General features: G+C 41.4%; 1 protein-coding gene across 1 annotated transcript in view; it reads right to left on the bottom strand.

Annotated features, from left to right (window-relative positions):
• The window catches only part of LOC118230352 (inactive tyrosine-protein kinase transmembrane receptor ROR1-like), a 91,038-nt gene that overhangs the window by 53,486 nt on the left and 18,008 nt on the right, over positions 1–19,544 (bottom strand). The window contains 3 exon segments of the mRNA XM_035423283.1: positions 621–657; positions 900–1,187; positions 4,505–4,570. Coding sequence (XP_035279174.1) covers positions 621–657; positions 900–1,187; positions 4,505–4,570 — 391 coding nt within the window.

Genomic DNA, 19,544 nt, shown 5'->3' with positions numbered 1-19,544 from the left:
TTGCTCTGATGAGCAGCACTGTTCCACTTGACGTACTACAACTGCTTCTACACTCAGCTCTCCTAAAATAAAGTTTAACTAAACACACAGCTCGGCCACTACGGTTACCAAATATCCAAAAGAAAATGAATCATAACGTGGTGAAAATGTTTACATACAAAGCAGTCATTGTAGAAATAAAACCCAGAAGATCCCAAGAGACCTTTTTTGAATTGATCAGTCTTAATTCTCTCTTCTTTCACTTCCAAATATTTTCCCTCCTTCTCCTTCCCTCACGCTTTTTGCTTCTCAATCACTCTAGCTGGGCAGATGTCCCAGGTCTTCTTGGCACAATAAACCACACAGGCCCTAGATCTGATTGGACTTGATGTTCATCGTGCATCTGGCTAGACTAACAGTCGGTAGCATAAAAATTGAGACTAAATATAAGTACCAAAGTACTGTCAGATTCCATTATTTTGTCCCTCTATTTTTGGAAAGTTTCACAAACTAATTCCACATATCACTAGACTACCTAGACAACTTAATGCAACCAGATAACACAACCCCGATTTACTCATAGGGTTATTTTTTTAAGTAAATAAGTAAATAAATTCATGAACTAAAAAAGGGGAACTTACGGTGAAGGCCTTCCTGCCATGGGGGTGGGCTGAGGATCTAAAAAAAGAAAAGCAGTTTAAAGGCAGGGGCTGACCACTCACAATCTGAGCACATTTTGGTTAGATTGAATCCAGAGTTTAGCTGTTGTTTAACATGACAAAACACTGCACTAAGGTGGGACTATGCAAAAACTAGCATATGAAAGTCGCTATTGCCATTATGCACAATATGTAAGAAGCAAAGGGGAGGTGTGATGATCTCATATGGAAGGGGTGCTAGATAACTCAAGCGGGGCTCACCGAACTTGACGAAAAGGATGCCGGTGGTGGACACAGTGCTGAAGCCATTGGTGGCCACGCACTGGAAGTACCCGGTGTCTGTGGTGTCCAGGTCACGGATGCGCAGCCGCGAGCCGTAGACGGTGGGCCGGTAGGACACGCGGCGAGGCTCCTGCACCACGGGCGCGTCGTTCTTCAGCCAGCGCACGGTGGGGGCCGGGTTCCCCGACACCCGGCAGTGCAGCTCCGCCACCTGGCCCAGGGATGTGGTGATGTTATTCATTGGTGCCTCCAGCTTCAGGAAGTAGCCTAGGCGAGACAACAGACATGGCTGATAGGACTAACTAGCGTATAATCAGTGTACAACTAGTGATCTGTGCAACTGTGTAACGCATTAATTTTCTCCTACCTCCCACTTTCTCTCATTCAGTAATGTACTGCAAGTAATAAGCGTTAAATCTGTTTATCCAATCACAGCTGTACAATGTGAAGAAGTGGTCCTGTCCTAAGGGCTGAATGAGCCAGCTGCAGTATAGACTGTGTCCCACTGAACTCTGAAGTGCTTGTGGCTGAATTTTGAGACGGGTCCTAATAAATAACTCAGGTGTTGAATGGCAAAGCTGCGAGGTTGCCATGGAACAAGGCTAATTCCATGCAGGTCTTTTGATATTACATAAATTATATATTTTGCATTCACTGATATTGAGACTATTAAAATAGATTCTGGGAAAGGGGACCCCCCTGCTCGTCCAATTAAGCTGCTCATCTCTGAGACTTCAATCCTCCCAAAACATTGACCCACAACATTAAAACAACAAACAAAAAAGCTATTCAAATTAGAAAGGAGGAAGAGCGGAAATTTTAATTTGCCGAACATTCAAGCCGTTAGACAGATAATAAACTGGATTTCCCTCTCAAAATAAGGAAATGGTGACCTTTCACCTTGCCTTCCAAATGTTTATTTAAGGGCTGGGTGGAATGGGATGATGTGTAACAATAACCTGATTCCATTTTTCCCTCGCAAAGTCACATGATAAACCACCATTGCATATGACAGTCAAGTTGGATTACTGGGGTGTAAAGAGGAATGCTTCATGAAACCACTGCTGTCTCATAAAAGGGAAAGGCTGTGAAACTACAATGGACTATCCATGATGGATGTCATAGCGACATAAAAATGAACTGTAACTTTTTCAACCACTTTTTGGTGAGGTCCAGGTGTCAGAAGCATAAATCACTGCTGGAAGGCACTGTTGGTCCCGCTCTTATAATTCCCAACCGGGCTACAAAAATGTGTGGAATTGACCTCCGCGTCTAGACTCCCTTAAGCTGGGTTGGAGGGCAAGGCAAGTCTCTCATAAACAAACTCTGCCTTCATCTCCAAATATGAACTTGATTTATGTCAGGTCACAAATAGGTCATTTTCTTTAACAAATACAGTACAACTGCTTTCCTCACACACAATAAAATACACAATTATCAATGCAGTTGTTCCGGTAGTTACATTCAGTGAAAGGATTTAAAAAATACATTTAAAAATGTCCTTTAAGCCCAAAACTATATACACACATGGCAAGCTTAAAAAAACTAAACTTTTCTGGTTCATTAAATGGGGCTATTAACACATGCAACAGCTGTCAGAAACAGTTTAATGCAACAGTTTTATTTGCATCGGCTTACAGCTAGCATTTTTTGTACAATTTTAGATAGCAATATTCTAGTAGCAATGTGATGCTTTTTAATTCAATTATGCTTTATGGCCTTAGTAAAAATGATGATACTTAAATGCACTTTGCTGTGAAAATAAATAATGGAAGATTTCTAATGGATTTATACAATTGTACTCAAGCGTTTTCTGGTCACTGACATTAGCAACTTAAACAGAGCCTTGAGAACCTGTGTTGTGGCTGCTCTTTTGGTTGAAAGCCGGATTGAAAAATCAAAGCTGAAGTAAAAATCATCTGTCAGCAAAAAAGGCAAAACTATAGCATTACATAGACTACAAAAAGGAAAGGGGAAAGACAAATATGGATATTTCTGCTCAGGAATGAGTCCATGGTGGATTTAACTGAGCGCATGGCTATATTGTTTTTGTATAGTATTGATTTATAGGGTGGTGAAATTTAACACCAAAAAATAAAAAATATTCGTCCTACCTTTGTGTATTTTCTGACAACAAAGGTAGGCAAGAAAGATTTGGAGTGAGAGTGTACAGAGCCTAAGAGAGAGCAGAGTTAAAAACATAAATACTGAGAAATTAATTATTCTTCCTTTTATAAAAAAATTTTATTGCCACAAAAAAAATGTTAAATTTACTGATGTAGGGCCAAAGGCATAAATTAAACAAGAGTGCACTCTTGTGGAAGCCAGATTTGCTTTTAACAGCAACTTCCTTCACACTCCATATGAGGCAGATATGGTCTCCCGCAGTCCCTATATTCTTCAGCTTGAAGCCAAAAAAAGTGTTGCAATAAGAATACAACAGTAACTGCATTGATGCATGCACAGTTCATACCACTTGCTTGTTGAGCAACATACTGTATTTACATTTTACCAACATGCATAGTGAATGAATATAATATTATCTAGCTATAATTTACTATTCAGTAAATTACTTGTTTCATCCCTTACAATTTTTTTTTAACCACTGGACAAGGTATGCCAGACAGACAAGAGGATATAAACACACATAATATTCTGGCTGACAAACACTTCATGTGTTGATGTAATCCATCAAACCTAAACAAATGTATGTGCTTCAGAATTCACACCTGTATTATATGTGAAACAGCTGGGATAAGAAGTCACCTAATAAATTATGCGGCCTTCAAAACCTCATGACAAGGCAAGGGAAACCGATATCACTTTCACAGTCAATAAAAGAAAAGGAGAACACTCCTGGTGCCTTGCTGGAGTCTGCACAGGAAAAGCTAAAACTGTGGATTTCAACTCTTAACAACCCTCAAAAAAGTACATGATGTGTGCACGTGTGTGTGCACGAGTGTGTGTGTGCATTTGTACTCATATTGTAGAAATACACTATAATAAAAAATAGGTCCCTCTTCTCCCTCTGTAGTTTTATATTGACAGTCTGAATCTCTCAATTATTTATGCCACTTAATACACTGCTTGTATCTTTCTGTAGCTATTTTTTTGGATGTCCAATATTATTTGGATCCAATTCAATCACAGAAGAGCCATCTGCCAATTCAGGAGAGTGCAGACAAGTATGTATTCTCCTCCAAATGGCAACGTGACAGTCGTTGGTTTGTTTAATTCCAGCTGAGCTGTGCAGTTTTGGCCATGGAGGAATGAACTCCAAATGCAGCTGGCACAGGTAGATTGCAGGCACCTTGTCCAGTCAGAGGAGGTTGATCCAGGTGTGCCAGTGCAAAATGGAGACAATCTGCTGACAATCTGTCTAACTCTCCCTCTCCCTCCCACTCTAAACCATATTGAAATAAAATAAACCATACACTGAGGAACACTTCTTTAGCTGGACACTTAATTTGGCACCATACCTGATAAAAATGCAAATGCATCCAATAGATTACATTGCAGAGTATAAGGACCACTGTTTAACTACATGGAAATAAACAAAACAAGAGAGGAGTGTAAACTCTCACCTTCTTCTGTTCCTCTGGAGACATTCCACAAAGCAGTGGTCACTGCACTAGGATCAGAGTGGGGTTCTGGCCCAAAGACAAAGACACAGAGGAAATCAGTGCATCTTTTCATTCTGCTCAGCAAATAAATGTTCAGAAACCTATTAGATTATGAGATATAATCATTGAAAATATGTTCAGGATCTTTTATTACCATCTGTTCACATTTAGAGCAACCTCCCCAATGGAATGACACCAGAGGAAAATCACTTAAAATGGTGTCTTGAACCTTAAGCCAAAAGCAATATCACATCAATAGATGGTAAATAGTGAGCAGGCTCCTGGAAGCCTTCGGTTTCAAAGTGAGTTAAATATTTGTCAGACTGTACCTGGCAGCGGGTCTGTGCTGAGAACATGGGGATGTTGTTGATAGTGACATCACAGCTGACACAATGTGATGTTTAAACTTTGGCTGACACAAAGCCTGCCTTTTTAATCTGTTCCCTGCTCTCTCTCCCTCTCCCTTGCAATCCGCGTGCAGAAGTTCCAGCAGCGATTCATCACCCTGATTCACGGCAGGATCACCTCGCTGAGAGTACAAATTGTGGCTGAGCTGAGGGCGCCTACAGTTTTTCTGGCACGGGGTGTGCGCGCGCGGCTGCTCGCCTGCTAGCTGCTGCCGCCAGCTTTACACATCTGTGAAGGAACGAGTCGCGTGCAATCCCAGGAGCAATCGCGTGCGCCAGTGATTTGACTAACATTAATGCCTGTTGCTAAAGGCCGCCAAATCAGACAAATGGGCTTTTTAGGAATAATTAAAAGAAAATCACAAATTTAGGCATTTTAACAGATGCCATTATCCAGACCAACTTAGCTCAGCATACATTCTTTTACATACTATACACTTACACAGCTGGATATTTACTGAATCAATTATAGTCAAGTCCTTGCTGAAAAGAAGGCTACAATGGAATTGTTCCACCGGGGAATCGAAGTTACCTAGTGGCAGACGTTGTCAAAAATGTTAATTCCTGGGTGTTTTATCTCTCCATCGTAAATTGCTCCAACGTCACTTCGCACAAAATAATGAAATATTAAAATATCAGAGAGCTTTCAAAAAACAAATACGTTTTAATATGATTATCTGATTTTTTAATAGTGGCTGTAAGTAAAACATTATACACCAAACTAAATGTTCCAGGGCTGCTATGATAGTTGCGCACAAATGGAACGGTAGACATAGCCAGATGATGAATATAACAAGTGTACTTATTTTCAATTTAATTAATAATGTAATGCATTTTGTCATCCAGATTTCAAACATATTTTACATTACCAAATCACGCAACATGACAATGACATCATCATCATAACAACACAACAAATCAGGACCCATATTATATGATGATAATAATAATAATAACAAACATTAGGACATGGGACATGGAAGCACTACTGTGCATGACCGTGTCTGGTGGGGATAATCAAATGTTACAAGGATCACTAGGCTTTACCCCTTCCCTACGGGATATTACTCTCATCTTTCACACAGTTTAGGAAGTGGAGCCAGACCTGATGGAATTTCCCTTGATAATAATTCCTTCTTGCAACCAGCCATTCAAAAGAGGCAGTATATGTCATTAGCTTTAACCATTCAGAGAATTCAGGTTTGACCTGACTTTTACAGTGGTGGAGGGTAATCCTAGCAGTAATGATAAATGCAGCCAATGCTAGTCCATATTCTGTTTTGGATATACGTGGTGTAGAAGAGACCTATCTCCCAGTAGACAGAGTTGTTGAGATTCTGGAAAAGACGTTTCCAACCATTCCTCAATAGATTTAATGATGTGCTTCCAAAAAGGAAAGGCATAGGGACATTCCCATATTACATGAAGGAAGGTGCCTACCTCATCCTTACACTTCCAGCATTTATCATTATCCACTAGCCCCATTTTGTGGAGCTTAACTGGGGTGTAATAATAACTGTGAATTTTTTTTAGTGCGTAAGTTTACTTAATGCATCCCTCGCTGACCACCCAGCATTAGCCACAATACTTTCCCATCTATCCTCCCCAATGTCCGAGTCCAGATTTTTTCCCCATGTTCGCCTTAGATTATTACATTTGCCATACAAATTATTTGCCATCATTTTATAAAGGACTGAGGCTGACAGGCTAAGATAGGCTAGTACCTTATTCTCATCCCCCTTCGTTGGGACTCCCAGGGCATCTGTACAGCACTTCAACCGCAAATATTTCCAGAAGACTGACTTATCTGCTAAATTAAAGTGCTCCCTAAGGTCTTGAAATGAATAGCACATGCTCTCTTTATACAAATCAATGACTGTTAATATCCATAACTAACTATGATTCCCAGAGAAAGGACTTTTTCCCCATTCTAATGGAGGGATTATCCCATTTAGAGGATTATCCCTGTTTACTGGGAAATATGCAATAATTTACACAGTTTAGCTCATACTGGTTTAGAATGCTGTAGGACTGGATTTGTGTCTCCTTTTGTTTAACATAATGAATTTTGGTACCCTGGCACGAGCTTGGCCTTCCTTACACTACAATGGCTTGGCGAATTCAGATAATCATTCCACACACAAGAGGCAGTGGGATGGGATGGAAACACGCCTCAAATTGCAGAGAAAAAAAAAAGGAAAAATTCTTCCCCTCATCTATCGTACATGTGCAACCCAACCTGCTATTACACAATCAAGAAATATCTGGGAAATTGCGGGCCAATTTAGAGATCAGCATTCTAATGTTTCCCAGCTACAAAGGTCTGCTTTACGAATCTGAATAGTTAATGACGGCATGAGAAACAGGACATCTAAGGTGGCAGCCCATGGACTTCCAGGGATGGGGCAAAAGGAAGTCACTGATTTGGGCTTGAGGGAGGAGATACATTTTGTGATCACTGCTACAGAAAAAATTACATTTACTTATGAATGACAAGGACCAGTGCTGAGAGAATCCAGCTCATTAGCCTTTTCTAATAACTTGCAGTAGGGGTTCATAACACAGTCTAAATTAATTTAAATTACCAAGAATATCTACTTATCTGCCCAGGACTGGAACATCAACCATGTCTCTGCTGTGTGTTGCCAGAAAATGATGAGGCTTAAAGCGAGGGCAGAGCAAAAATAGTCTTTTTAAGTGCTTGGGGTTAACAGGAGACACAAATGAGGGTTTGGTGTTCTTGATCAAAAAAGCCTCCTGCTCCAGGAAAGGGAAATTGCATTCAGCAGCTTCCAGCTTACTATAGGAGCTGCCTTCATGAATTAGTGTAACAACACTGTACCCTTGGATGCAAGTGGAAAATGAGCTCTCAAACAAGGGAAAGTGTTTTTTCAGAGTAAAGCATTTTCTGATGAAGTTGATCTTAAAGCACCTCTCTCCATTTCAGTATCTTTTTCTTTTGCTCACTCTTGCTCTCTCTCTCCCTCTGCCCTAGATAGCCTACCAAAAAATACACGTATGGAAAATTCTCGCAATGTTTTCTGGATATTATAAATTTGTTTTCCAGGACATCAACAAGATAAGTTATAGCTTATGCACAGGAAAAAGCCTGTAGCCCAGCAAAACAGCACTTTTTGGACGTATCCTGGGAGTGACATCACAGAAAAAAGGATTACAGTATTTTTCAGAAACAGAGCGGTCTCACTGAGGGATCTCACTTCAAGATCACTTTTAAACTGTCAGATTTTGGTCATAAAAATAATGAAAATGTAATGTGGAAAAATGGACAAAGGCTATTACTGCAAGAGGAATCGGCCATTTTCCAGGCTGTACTACATGGGGTGAGGGGTGTGAGAGAAACACAAACATGCTCCGGGAACCATTTTAGTCCCTGTTGGGGATAATTTCTGCCTGCTTTTAGTTCCTACAACCTGGTGTGAAAGGGGCTATCAGCAGGTATTCTGCTCTGTCAATAAGCATACAGGTAGGATGACTGTATTGAAAGTGCAGTATGTGAATGGGAAAGCAAATTCTAGAACTATACTGACATTTGTGAACATTAACATAAGTAGATACAAAATCTTTTCTCTGAGCTATGGGTTTGATTTAAACTTCTCATTAGGTGAAGCAGAATCTCACTGAGACCTGATGTCCCCCATGGCTATTACAGTTAACACATTTGAAAGCAGTGACAGAGGGAGAGCTTATGTTCCATTGAGTCTCAGATGGTCCACATTCTCAGTTTCTGGTATGTACCTCACTCACCCAATCCAATGTATTCACCCAAGTCTGGTTACAGCACCTCTCTCATTGCTGGCTTGGGATCAGCCCGTCAGTATGTCACATACATGAACAAACAGCTGATTGGAAAATGCTGGACGAAGATCAGCAATCAAATATAAAACAGACCAGATCTCACTGATCTTGGGCCAGTGCTCATGCAGCATGTCTTGTACATTGCTGATCTGGGGACGAGTAGTAGGTAAGAGAGGAAGCAGTGAAGCTGATCCAAGTCTACAGAGCTGGATCAAAGATTCCACTGGTGACAAATAATTATTAGACGTGAATCCAGATTCACTTGTTCAGCTTTATTCACTCAAGATACAAGATTGGTTCCAAATCTGTTCAGCTGTCTACAATTGTTCCCAATTATATTTCCAAATGCAAAAAATGAGCTACATAAAACAAAGCTTGCTATTTAAGCTTTCAATGGAAGAAGCATACCAACCTCCACGTCCACACAAGAAGCACATGGGAATCATCCTAGATCTGAACTGGGAGCTCCAGCTCTGTGATTGGGTCTAATTATAGCCTCTGCAGTCCCACTCTGGGGGGGGGGGGGGGGCTCCTGCTTTAGCAACAGAGCTGCACATCTGCTTCTCACAGGGACCCCAACTGTTGCTTGTGCACCCCCCCCCCCCCCTCACCATATTGGAAACAGTTTCTCTCTTCACAGCAAAGTTTTGGCGAGATGGCTGTTGAAAACATCACAGAGTCCCTCACTTCCCTCTCATGAAGAGAGCACAGGCGGGCATCGGAGCATTGTAGGCTGGGAAAAGCAGCGCGGGCCCTAATTTCATCAACAGCCACCTCATCTCGTTTCTGAGGAGAAAAAAGAATGACCGGAGAAAAACTGAGATTCTTCAGTTTGGCTTCACAATGCATTTTTTTTTTTTTGCGCCATTTTCTCCCCAATTTAGTCATTATACCAATTCCCAGTGTGTATCACACAGTCCTGGTCGATGTGCTATCCTTCTGTTGATCTGGGGAGGGTGTAGACTACGACATGCCTCCTCCGATACATGTGGAGTCGCCAGCCGCTTCTTTTCACCTGACAGCGAGGAGTTACACTGGGAGAGCATAACGTGCGCAGAGGTTCATGCTATCTCCCCCGGATCCCCTCCCCTCTGGACAGGCACCTCGACCAACCAGTAGGAGTCGCTAATGTAACAATCAGGACCATACCCTCACCGGCTTCCCACCCGCGATCACTGCCAATTGTGTTCGTAGGAACGTCTGACCAAGCAGGAAGTACCGCTGCCGGGGATTGAACCCGGCAGCAGATGAGGTAGGCGAGTGCTTATACCTCTACACTACCCAGACGGCCCATAATGCATTTTTTAATTGTTGCAGAATTGCGTTTTCAAACGGGTCCAAATGGGTACTTGAGTTTGACGGCTAACCATGTTTGAAGGCTATATTTTAATTTTGTGACAAAGATTAATCATTTATATGGTGGTGCATTATTATTGCCAGGCAAGCCAAGTCAACCCGTACTCTGAGAATCTTAGGATGTCGCTGTGTTCCAGAAGGGTGGGAAGTTTGGATTCAGCTAAGGACTGGAATTTTTGTTATTAAGCCAAAATTAATGCACTGTAATATCAGTGGGTTTTACGTAAGTGCCTTTTAGAACTAGCACTGATGTACTGTCCAATAACCAAACTCTGAATACAAGTTTTCAGCTAAAAAAAAAAAGTTTATTTTTCCACTGAAGTTCCTTTCGAAGGCATTAGATTAAAAATTGCTTCAGTGGAATTTGTTTAATCTATATGGGGGGTAAGGGAGATGGGGAGGGGTACGTCAGAAACCAGGAATCTTCAACATAAAAATAAAGACAGCATATTTTTAATCCTGCTGATATTTTTTCGTACACTTTATTTGTCCATATGGCAGACTACCATTCTCCTTGGGAACTTGCTAAACTCTCCCCTGTCCATCACACAGATTAATTTCTGTCTTTTGAACTGACTGCTGGGTAGAAGAACAACATCTGGGCCGAGGTCATTTCTGGGCCATAATGAATTAGATGGTAGAAGGTTCTACAGAAACCATGGGAAGGACCAGGCCCAGTAAAAATAACTCAAAATAACTAATCTAAAAGAAATATTTTGGAGATGCATGACACAGCAGTTTGATTTATGTACTGTATTGAAAATGACAATATTACATAAACTTGGACAACAGCGCACTATTCTTCTCAAAAACTACAAGATTGCCACATCAATGCAGGTCTTTAAAATGGCGAACACAGTAGGGTAGAAAATTTAGAGAAAATTGCTCTTGCACAACATTAGCTGCAGTAAACATGAAAACCATGTGTTTGTAAAACAAAACAACAAAAAAAGGAAGATAAAAACATTACTTTGATCAAGAACTTGGTTTCCTTGAGTAATGGGAACAATTCATACATGAATTTTACATTGGATACGAGTGAACACATTTACATTGTATTCATACTGAGCCTTGGAATACCATACGCTAAGAAACATCTCCTTCAATTATTCTTTTTCACTGTGAAATATTATACATTTCTGAACTCATATGAGATGTGAGAGGCTGGTAAATGCCTAAATGGTAAATGTAATTTAAGTAAGGGTGTCTTGTCCAGAAGATACCCTCACCCAGAGTGACTTACAGAGTAAGATTTTTTTGATTATACAGCTGAATATTTAGTGGCACAAACTCAGTTAATTTTCTTGGGCAAAATGGCCCTGCCTCATCTGGGAATTGAACCTGCAACCCCTCAGTTACTTGTGCTGCAAGAACAGAACATTGTGCAGCTAGACCAAGTTGCAAATCAGCTTCAAATTTATGAAAACCATCTGGCCTGACAGGCCTAATTACCTGGGAAGCAATCATTTAGCACAGTGGCCTTTTTTAGCCTTTCCAGGAAAATGATACACAGGTACTGAGTGTTCACAGAGTTTACATTGTACCGCAGTACAGGAGACCGTGAAAAGCAGGTGAGTCACATTACAGGGAGGGTCTCAAAATGGCTCACCAGTGGGCTTCAACTGAGGGTGGGAGCTGTCTGGTTTATAGTCTGCATTAAAGATGTAGAGGCCTGCAAGGGGATGCTATATGGCCTTTACTCAATAGGTCAGTTCAGTCTTTATCCATCACATAATTTAAGGTTCCTGCACATATTGTCACATAGTCAGATCATATCTAAAATGTGGGCAGCACATTAATAATGTCCACTATTACCCATGTATTTGATCCATTTTGCTTGGCTCAGCTGTTCTTACAATTGGTGTGCTGTTGTGCAGCTCACAGTAAAGACAGCACCAATAGGGTCTGAATGACTCACATTGGCACACACTAAACAAAATTGAATATAATTAAATAGTAATATCATGACACATATCCTTATTCACACTAAAGCTCTTGAAATGTATGCCTTTTACGCCATATCAATAAAATGCTGTGAGTCACGTGCTGTGAGTGCAGCCAATTAGCTGACGGCCTCATTACTGATCGAGTAGAAGGCAGAAGTATAACACACTAAAGGAATGGAGGGCGTGGGGGTTCTTTGGTAATGGATACTCAGCCAAGTCCATGCATATCTTCGGTAATGGATAATAACCCAAGGCTATGCATATTTTTGGTCTCAGATATTTGGCCAAGCTTGTGCATATCTTCAGTAAAGGATATTCAGCCAAAGCTTTGCATACACTGAGAGTGAAATGAGTGCAGGACCACAATGTCTTGGATTTCACGGTTTGGGATGGAAAAATTTTTTATGAAGAAAGACGGCAGGCCGCGCTTCTCCCACATTGCTCAGTGACAGATCCTGACTACACCCTAAATGTTTCAGCATCACTGCATGCCCATCATCATCTGCCAGATGGGAGGATTCTTTATACATGATCATGGGCTACGTTAGCATGCTCTCACTGAATGACACCAATACTCTTTAAATGCACTGCATCTCGCGTCCTTCCCAGACAAGAAGGAGAACCAAAGACAGAGAACAAGAGAGTGGAGACAGAGAGAGAGAGAGAGAGAGAGAGCATGCATAGTTCTTCCGCTGTATTATTGAATTTCCCATTAGGGCTCCAAGCAAAATCTCTCAGCTCGTGATATCAAACACCATTCCACACGCAATATTACGCAGGCGAGCAGCAACACACATGCCGTTCCCATTCTGAAGTCTTCACCAGTACATCGAGGCTTGGGTAATTCTAGGTGGCGGCGTTTTGATTGGTTTGTGACATGCAGGTAACCAGTGCTTGAGTTTGGTGAGAGGAAACAGACTGGGCTGGAAATCTGGGGCTGATTAAGGGGCACAGCCCCGTCCATGGGCCGGCAGCGCGCCCCTAAACCTGCGCCGTTTCACTGGGCTGCCCCGCTATGACATCTGGGTAATTAGGGACAGATGTTGTGGGTGCACATTTACCCTCTCATGGCCCAGAACGGAGGGAGAGGGAGAAGGGGGCATCAGAGGATTACGATTCTAAATAGTGTTTGGACATCCTAGTACTGTCACCATTGTAAATTATTGTAAATTGCAACATATCTTATATAGATATGTGCGCATCCCCTAGTGTTTAACGATCATTGCATTTAAGCCAGTAGCAAGCCATGCTGTAGCCTATATAAAGCTGCTTAATATTAACCATTTTACTGATATGGGGGGTGGATATTTTGGAGACCCTTCCACACAAAAGTTTGGGAACCCCTGAAAAGGAAGACGTATGGTATTACTCTAACTGTATTAAACTGCACCAGTACAGTCAATTAACCTGAGTTTACCCACCGTACTTCTTTAGCAACTACATTAGTACTCAGGTCATATTTATTTTATTTGACTTATGTTTTTGGATCGGGATTGTGCCAGGGCAATAACAAAAATATAACTGACTTTCTCAGTTTTTCCTCCACATTCCAGTGTACACAACATTACTGTTAAGAGCACACTCAATGTGTTCAGCCTTCATTGCTTAACATGCATTATGTATTTCTGACAATTAATGATCTTCAGTGATCTTTGCTAACAGATGGACCTTCAGCAATATATTTTCAAATGTTCATAACCAAAATCAGAACTTTGAGCAAGCTTTAAAACAACAGAAAGATAATACTGACATAGAGCTATACCATAAACATTCAGCACTTAGTATGGATTGTTTAGTGCCTGCTCTTAAGCCCAGACCAGCTTCACTAGAAGCAAATACAAATCCAATGTCTTTGGCAGAATGCTGTTGCTCTGTAGCTTCACACAGCGCACACACTGGGCCCATAACTTTGCTGAAGTGTAATAAATTTAATTCTGTGTCCTCACATTCAGCACTGCAGTTATGACTACAGTACCTGCAAACATCTTGAAGGTGGCAGTCACTCCTTTCTCTTGTCCAATCACATGGAACTCTCCCTTCTCTCCTGTCCAATGACACCTGTATTTCTCAATTAAACATTCCTCCCTCTCCTGCCCAGTCATGTCTTCCCTCCTCCTTCCTTTCCAAATCACACCACCCTTTATCTTGTTTGTAGTGTGACAACGGCATTGCACTACAACTATGCCATTGATACATACTCTACATTACATTTTTGCTTTACGTCCCTGGCATAATACCCCAGCACCCAGACTCTCATGAATACTGCTACAGAATGTCCTTTGAACTTGTATGTTCTTTGCAGGAAAAAAAATCAGCATGCCTGACCACTTGTAATATTGGCAGTTACAATCTGTTTCAAAAAGAACAAAAAAGTAATACCAGACCTCGAAGGTACTTAGATATGTAATGTAACATGTGGTCTGGCTCCAAGGCATCCTGCCTTTTTACTGCTTTGGAACAATGTCTAGATTAAAAAAATACTTAGGTCAACAGCTAAACCCGGGTCTTTTCATATGACACACACACACACAGTCTAATTTAGCACAGCTCATAAAATATTCCTGCCTTACGTTGTTATTCTCCACATGCAAAACTTTAAATTTGGCAATGCCAGTTTTAATTTACCAGGTGTCTGACCAGTTCTGGAATCCATATGTTTATTTATTCTGCATTTAAGCTGTCCTCTCTATGCACATTTTAAGCTCTGCATATAGAATGCTTGGTTGTCACTACCTCATTGTGTCCATCCAGCTTGGGTATTCCTAATTTTGGTTGGAGACAGGAGGTTCAAGGAATTTCTATATTGAAACATTATAAATTCAGTCTTCAACCACACCCCTTCATGAAAATTCATGAAGCCTAGAAGAACAGAGCACTTCTAGTTTCAACAACAGCAGAGACTGAACTTTTGGAATGACGATGCTTAGGAATTTGGATCTGACCATCTGGTTGACATGCAGACATGTGGCAGACCTCATGCAGCCAGGCTTTTCTGTTTTCCCATCAGGGTAGACGTCTTTAATCACACCGTTCTCTTAACATTGCTCATTCACTGTCGCCTTCATCCAAAATAGCTTGGTGGTGACAGAGCCCAGGTCCCGGGGCTGGAAAGTGTAGATGCCCTCCTCCAAAAAATACCCGCGAGAGGGGGAGCGACGGGGATGTCCAGGAAGAATGGAGTGCTGGCTGGCATGGGTAAAATGATCCAAGCTGGCCCCCGGGCTCCATGCCTGGAGTTTGTTCAGAGTTTGATCAATCAGGGCAGAGATGTCAGCACTGCAGGAAAAGCTAACGACCTGGAGGGGCCGGCTAAGCAGACAGCCCAGCCACAGTCTTATGGGCTGCACAGGAACTCTCACCGTGGTCATGCTGCGCAGCCAGTGTCTGTGCCATAAAGGCACATAAAACAATTGTCCATAAAGAGCACTGTGCTATTAAAGCCATTCAAATCCATTCTCTTCCTGACGCTCAGCCAAGACTGTCTGGATTTCTCATGTCTGTGATGCAGGTGACTCCTCTGCAAATGCCCAGATTATTTACAAAACCTTTGATCAAACGTAGCACGGCTCGGCAGAACAGTTTATTTTTCCCTTCGCTACCTCGGGGGGGGGGGGGGGGGGGGGGACATAAACTAACAGCATGGAGTGAAATAACCAGAACGACAGCATGGCAGAATGCCAGCAGGCCTAGTGGGAAGGCTGTGGATGAGTCTGAAAACAAAGTAAGCGGATGGTTAAAGTTTAGTATGATCAAGGGGATTGCAGGAGTGGAAATCCAAACGCACATAATTGCATGCAGAACAGATTCTAGTATGACTTGAATATGCCGTAAATCTAATAGAAACAATACCATCACATTTCTTACCTTCACGGTCAAGGAATGCAAAAGTAATGCTGAATATTGTGCCCATGCTAGAAGAATAAAGGTCAGGTGAGTTTCTCAGTTATGTGGGTGGAGTCTTCTGTTAGGACACCAGACAAAGACACTGGAGAAGACTGTAGCTAGCCTTCATTACAGCATGGGAGAGTCATCTTGCAGTGCAAATTTTGCTGGTTGTAGAGATAACAGGAAGGTCTGAGATACAGTTCGGAGCCTTTGCCTGGCATCCTGCAAGAAAATAAAAACTGGAACCCTCCATGCAGAGAGCAGAGAGTATAACCAGAATCGCTTGTAATGAGAACACAGCTCTCACCTACAGCCTTTCACTAAAGGGCATGGTGCTCTTTCCATGTGCAAAACAGCGAAATCAACATGCCACAAAGGTTAATTTTATTCCATCTGCAGCAAATTCTCTAATATCTCAGAAGTGCTTAATTGAATCTTCAGACCAGCCAGCAGCCATGACTGTGGAATGTGAACACAGGTTGTTATGCAATAAAACACACCTCCCCACCCCCCTGACGCACACACACACAAACACAAAAAACCCCAGCAGGGACTATAAATGATAGTCACCAAACCTTGCTGATGATTGCACCGGGTGTCACCTCCTCTTAAATCTGTCCACACTTTAAGCCCTGGCTGTTGCGGGCCGAGTGCGCACAAGTAGACGAAAAGCCAACTCAACCCAAGTTGCCGGACTAATCCCATCACAGCACTGACCACCCCCGGATTTCGCATAATGGGTCCTGCAGAGGTCCCTAAACCACTCATAGCCATATACTGTACCCTACTCTGCTGGGACACTAAACACATGATAATTGCATTCTCTTTTTCTGTGCTTCAGGGAATGTGTCAGTGTGCACATGGTGTACCGACTGACTGTGGCGTTCTTTGAGGTGCACAGTAAAACCTGTGTGGTTCATTAAAGGCAGAGTGAAAATGTGAAATTCTTTGAAGAGCACAGTGCAATGGAGGCTTGTTGTGGGACACAGTAAAATTGTGCTAATATTTCAGGGGCAAAGTAAAAGCTTGCAAATCTGCTGAAAACATGATGGAGAACTTCATGCCAGACCAGGAGTGGAAGAGGAAGGTTGGGGGGAGGACAGCATCATTTTTCAAGACTGAGTCTGAGATCTTTCCAGACATGCTCAGTAACTGATTTGACACACCACATCCACCACACAAACCAACCTGCTAATAAGAACTGGCTGCCAGGTATTGGGTTGCAGCACTGAAGTGTGCCCAGTAAAGTGTACCTGAACAGTGTCACCATAAGCAAAAGGGATTCGGGTTCCTTTAAATGAGATAGGATAAGAAATCACGGAAATTAGCACCATACATACAGAAAACACAATCACGCTCCCTGCACATTCTAAAGTTTATAGCCTTTATATTGCCCATCGGTTGTTAATTCAGATGTTCTTGAAAATATTTTAAACATTTTACTACATTCTATGGGTACAATACTACAAAAACATGGTTTTCAGTTCCAAATTTGGAAGAAGATTTAAGACTGACAGCTTACTCAACATTCAGAATCTGTAAATAATGCTCTAAGCCCCAGTAATATGAAAACCCTCCAATAGCAGTTCGTAGTACACTACAAAATAGAGGGTTGCAAACCTGTAAAGCCAGCGCTCAAAATGAATACTATTTTATCTGTCTCTGTCCTTTACCTTTGTGATCTACTCTGACAATGCCATCCTAATGACAACAATCGTCGGTCCCCTTTGACTCCAACTAAACCCCATTTCAGTACCCTCCCCCCTTTGTCCTCTCTGTGAGAGCTCAGCCGTCTCCATCTACCACCTCTACAGCCTCAGATCTGCTCCAATTCCTCAGCTTAACCCCTGACAGCAGCCTCAAAAGAACAAACAAATCCGTGCATGTTTTACAACTGAACCGCCCAGGTAGTTACATGCTTGAAGCCAATAAAGAACTCATTTTTACGTGGGTGTCTTATGAAGTGAAACGCAGGTGATTTTATAAACCATCTGTTAACACAATGGTCTATACTCCCTGTATCATGAAGTGAAAGAAAAGAGTTATGCCTGACTATATCAGACACCTTACTGGCGTAATGAATCATGAAGTTTAGCAACAATAGGTTAGCCTATTACTAGACTTCATGACTCATTAAACCAGTAATCAGCACTTCACATTTTCTGACCAGCACTTTTTCCATAGTTAAAGCAGAACCTCAAGCCCCACAGTATCTCAACCAGCAAAGAAACCATCCCATTTTTCTGTAAAAGGCTGTCTTCCTCTTCAGTTCAGGCTAAAATGCTGACAGATATGTTTTATGTCTCTTGCATAAATGTAACTTAATTATTTTTACAATTCTAAGCTAGCTAAACAATCATGTAATCACAAGCCATTGCTAGTGGACTACCTGAAAAAATTTATATCCAACAAAATGGTGCCATGCGCTAAGCAACAAAATCGCATGATTCCATGTTAAATTTAAGTATTTAGAAGAAATGGATACCAGACCATGTAATGCTAAAAACCAACATATCAATTAATTCAACAAACAGAAAAAGGTTTTTGACTGACCAACAGCAATTTATACATTATTTTCCCCAATGCCTACCTCACCTACTCTCATACTGTGTCAAACAGCTTTGAACTGCTCACAGCACTGAACTGAGGAACTAGAGATTCTGAGTTTGAGTTGCAGGTGGGAGACTGACCTTGAACAACAGCACTTGACCTCCATTGTATGAATTTAGATCAATCAATGCATCAAGCTATAAACAAACTGACCTATCAACCAGCATTCAGTGTCACGTACCATTATATCATCATACCTTTTGATACTTTTTGATGGAACAAAAAAAACTTTGGATCCAAGCCAATGTGGATAAAACTGACAACATGTTCCTGATCATTTAACTGTTGAGTTGAGCTGAACTCCTGAAAAATAGCAAGAAAAGCGAATCAAAAATGGACAGCATGTAATGACGTGGGATCTAAACAAACAGGAAAAAAGAAACAGCAATTTAAGATGGAGAAAGAAAGCAAGCAGACTCATACAGGTGTAGCTTCTGGTAGACTGCTGTCAGTATGACCTGACCTCTTCTTTATCATCTTCTTTAGTTATCCTTTTTTTAAGAACAACGCTCATGCTATTTAGGAAAGCAAACTGATTTACAGGTTGACTCTAAAATTTATAAAACACAGACTCCTGAGAAACTACACTGTAGGTAAGGCATCTGGTGAGCAGACATATCTGGTCAGAATATACTTGTCTGAATACCTCATGTACTGACCAGCTGCAGATACTGGATTTTCAGGAGTCATGCGGAGATGTTTGGTAACGCATAGCAGTAACTAATTTCTTAACCTCCAAAACTCAACATTTAGAAGAGTCTCTTCATCACTGTATAGATATGGTGTACCCCAGTCAACCTGTAATTTGGCAGATGCCACACCTACCATCTTGATACATGAACATGATCATAGTGGTGACCTAATAGCGTCACTATATGTCTGTTGGACAACAACACATCTCTGAAGCAGCAAATGCATGTGTAATTAAAACATGCTTAAACATTTAAAGAATACAAACTTACAATATATCTACAAACCTTT

This window comes from Anguilla anguilla, chromosome 6, assembly GCF_013347855.1.
Source record: "Anguilla anguilla isolate fAngAng1 chromosome 6, fAngAng1.pri, whole genome shotgun sequence".
Classification (NCBI taxonomy): domain Eukaryota; kingdom Metazoa; phylum Chordata; class Actinopteri; order Anguilliformes; family Anguillidae; genus Anguilla; species Anguilla anguilla.
The sequence above is the reverse complement of the archived record's forward strand: the minus strand, read 5'-3'. Positions and strand labels throughout refer to the sequence as shown.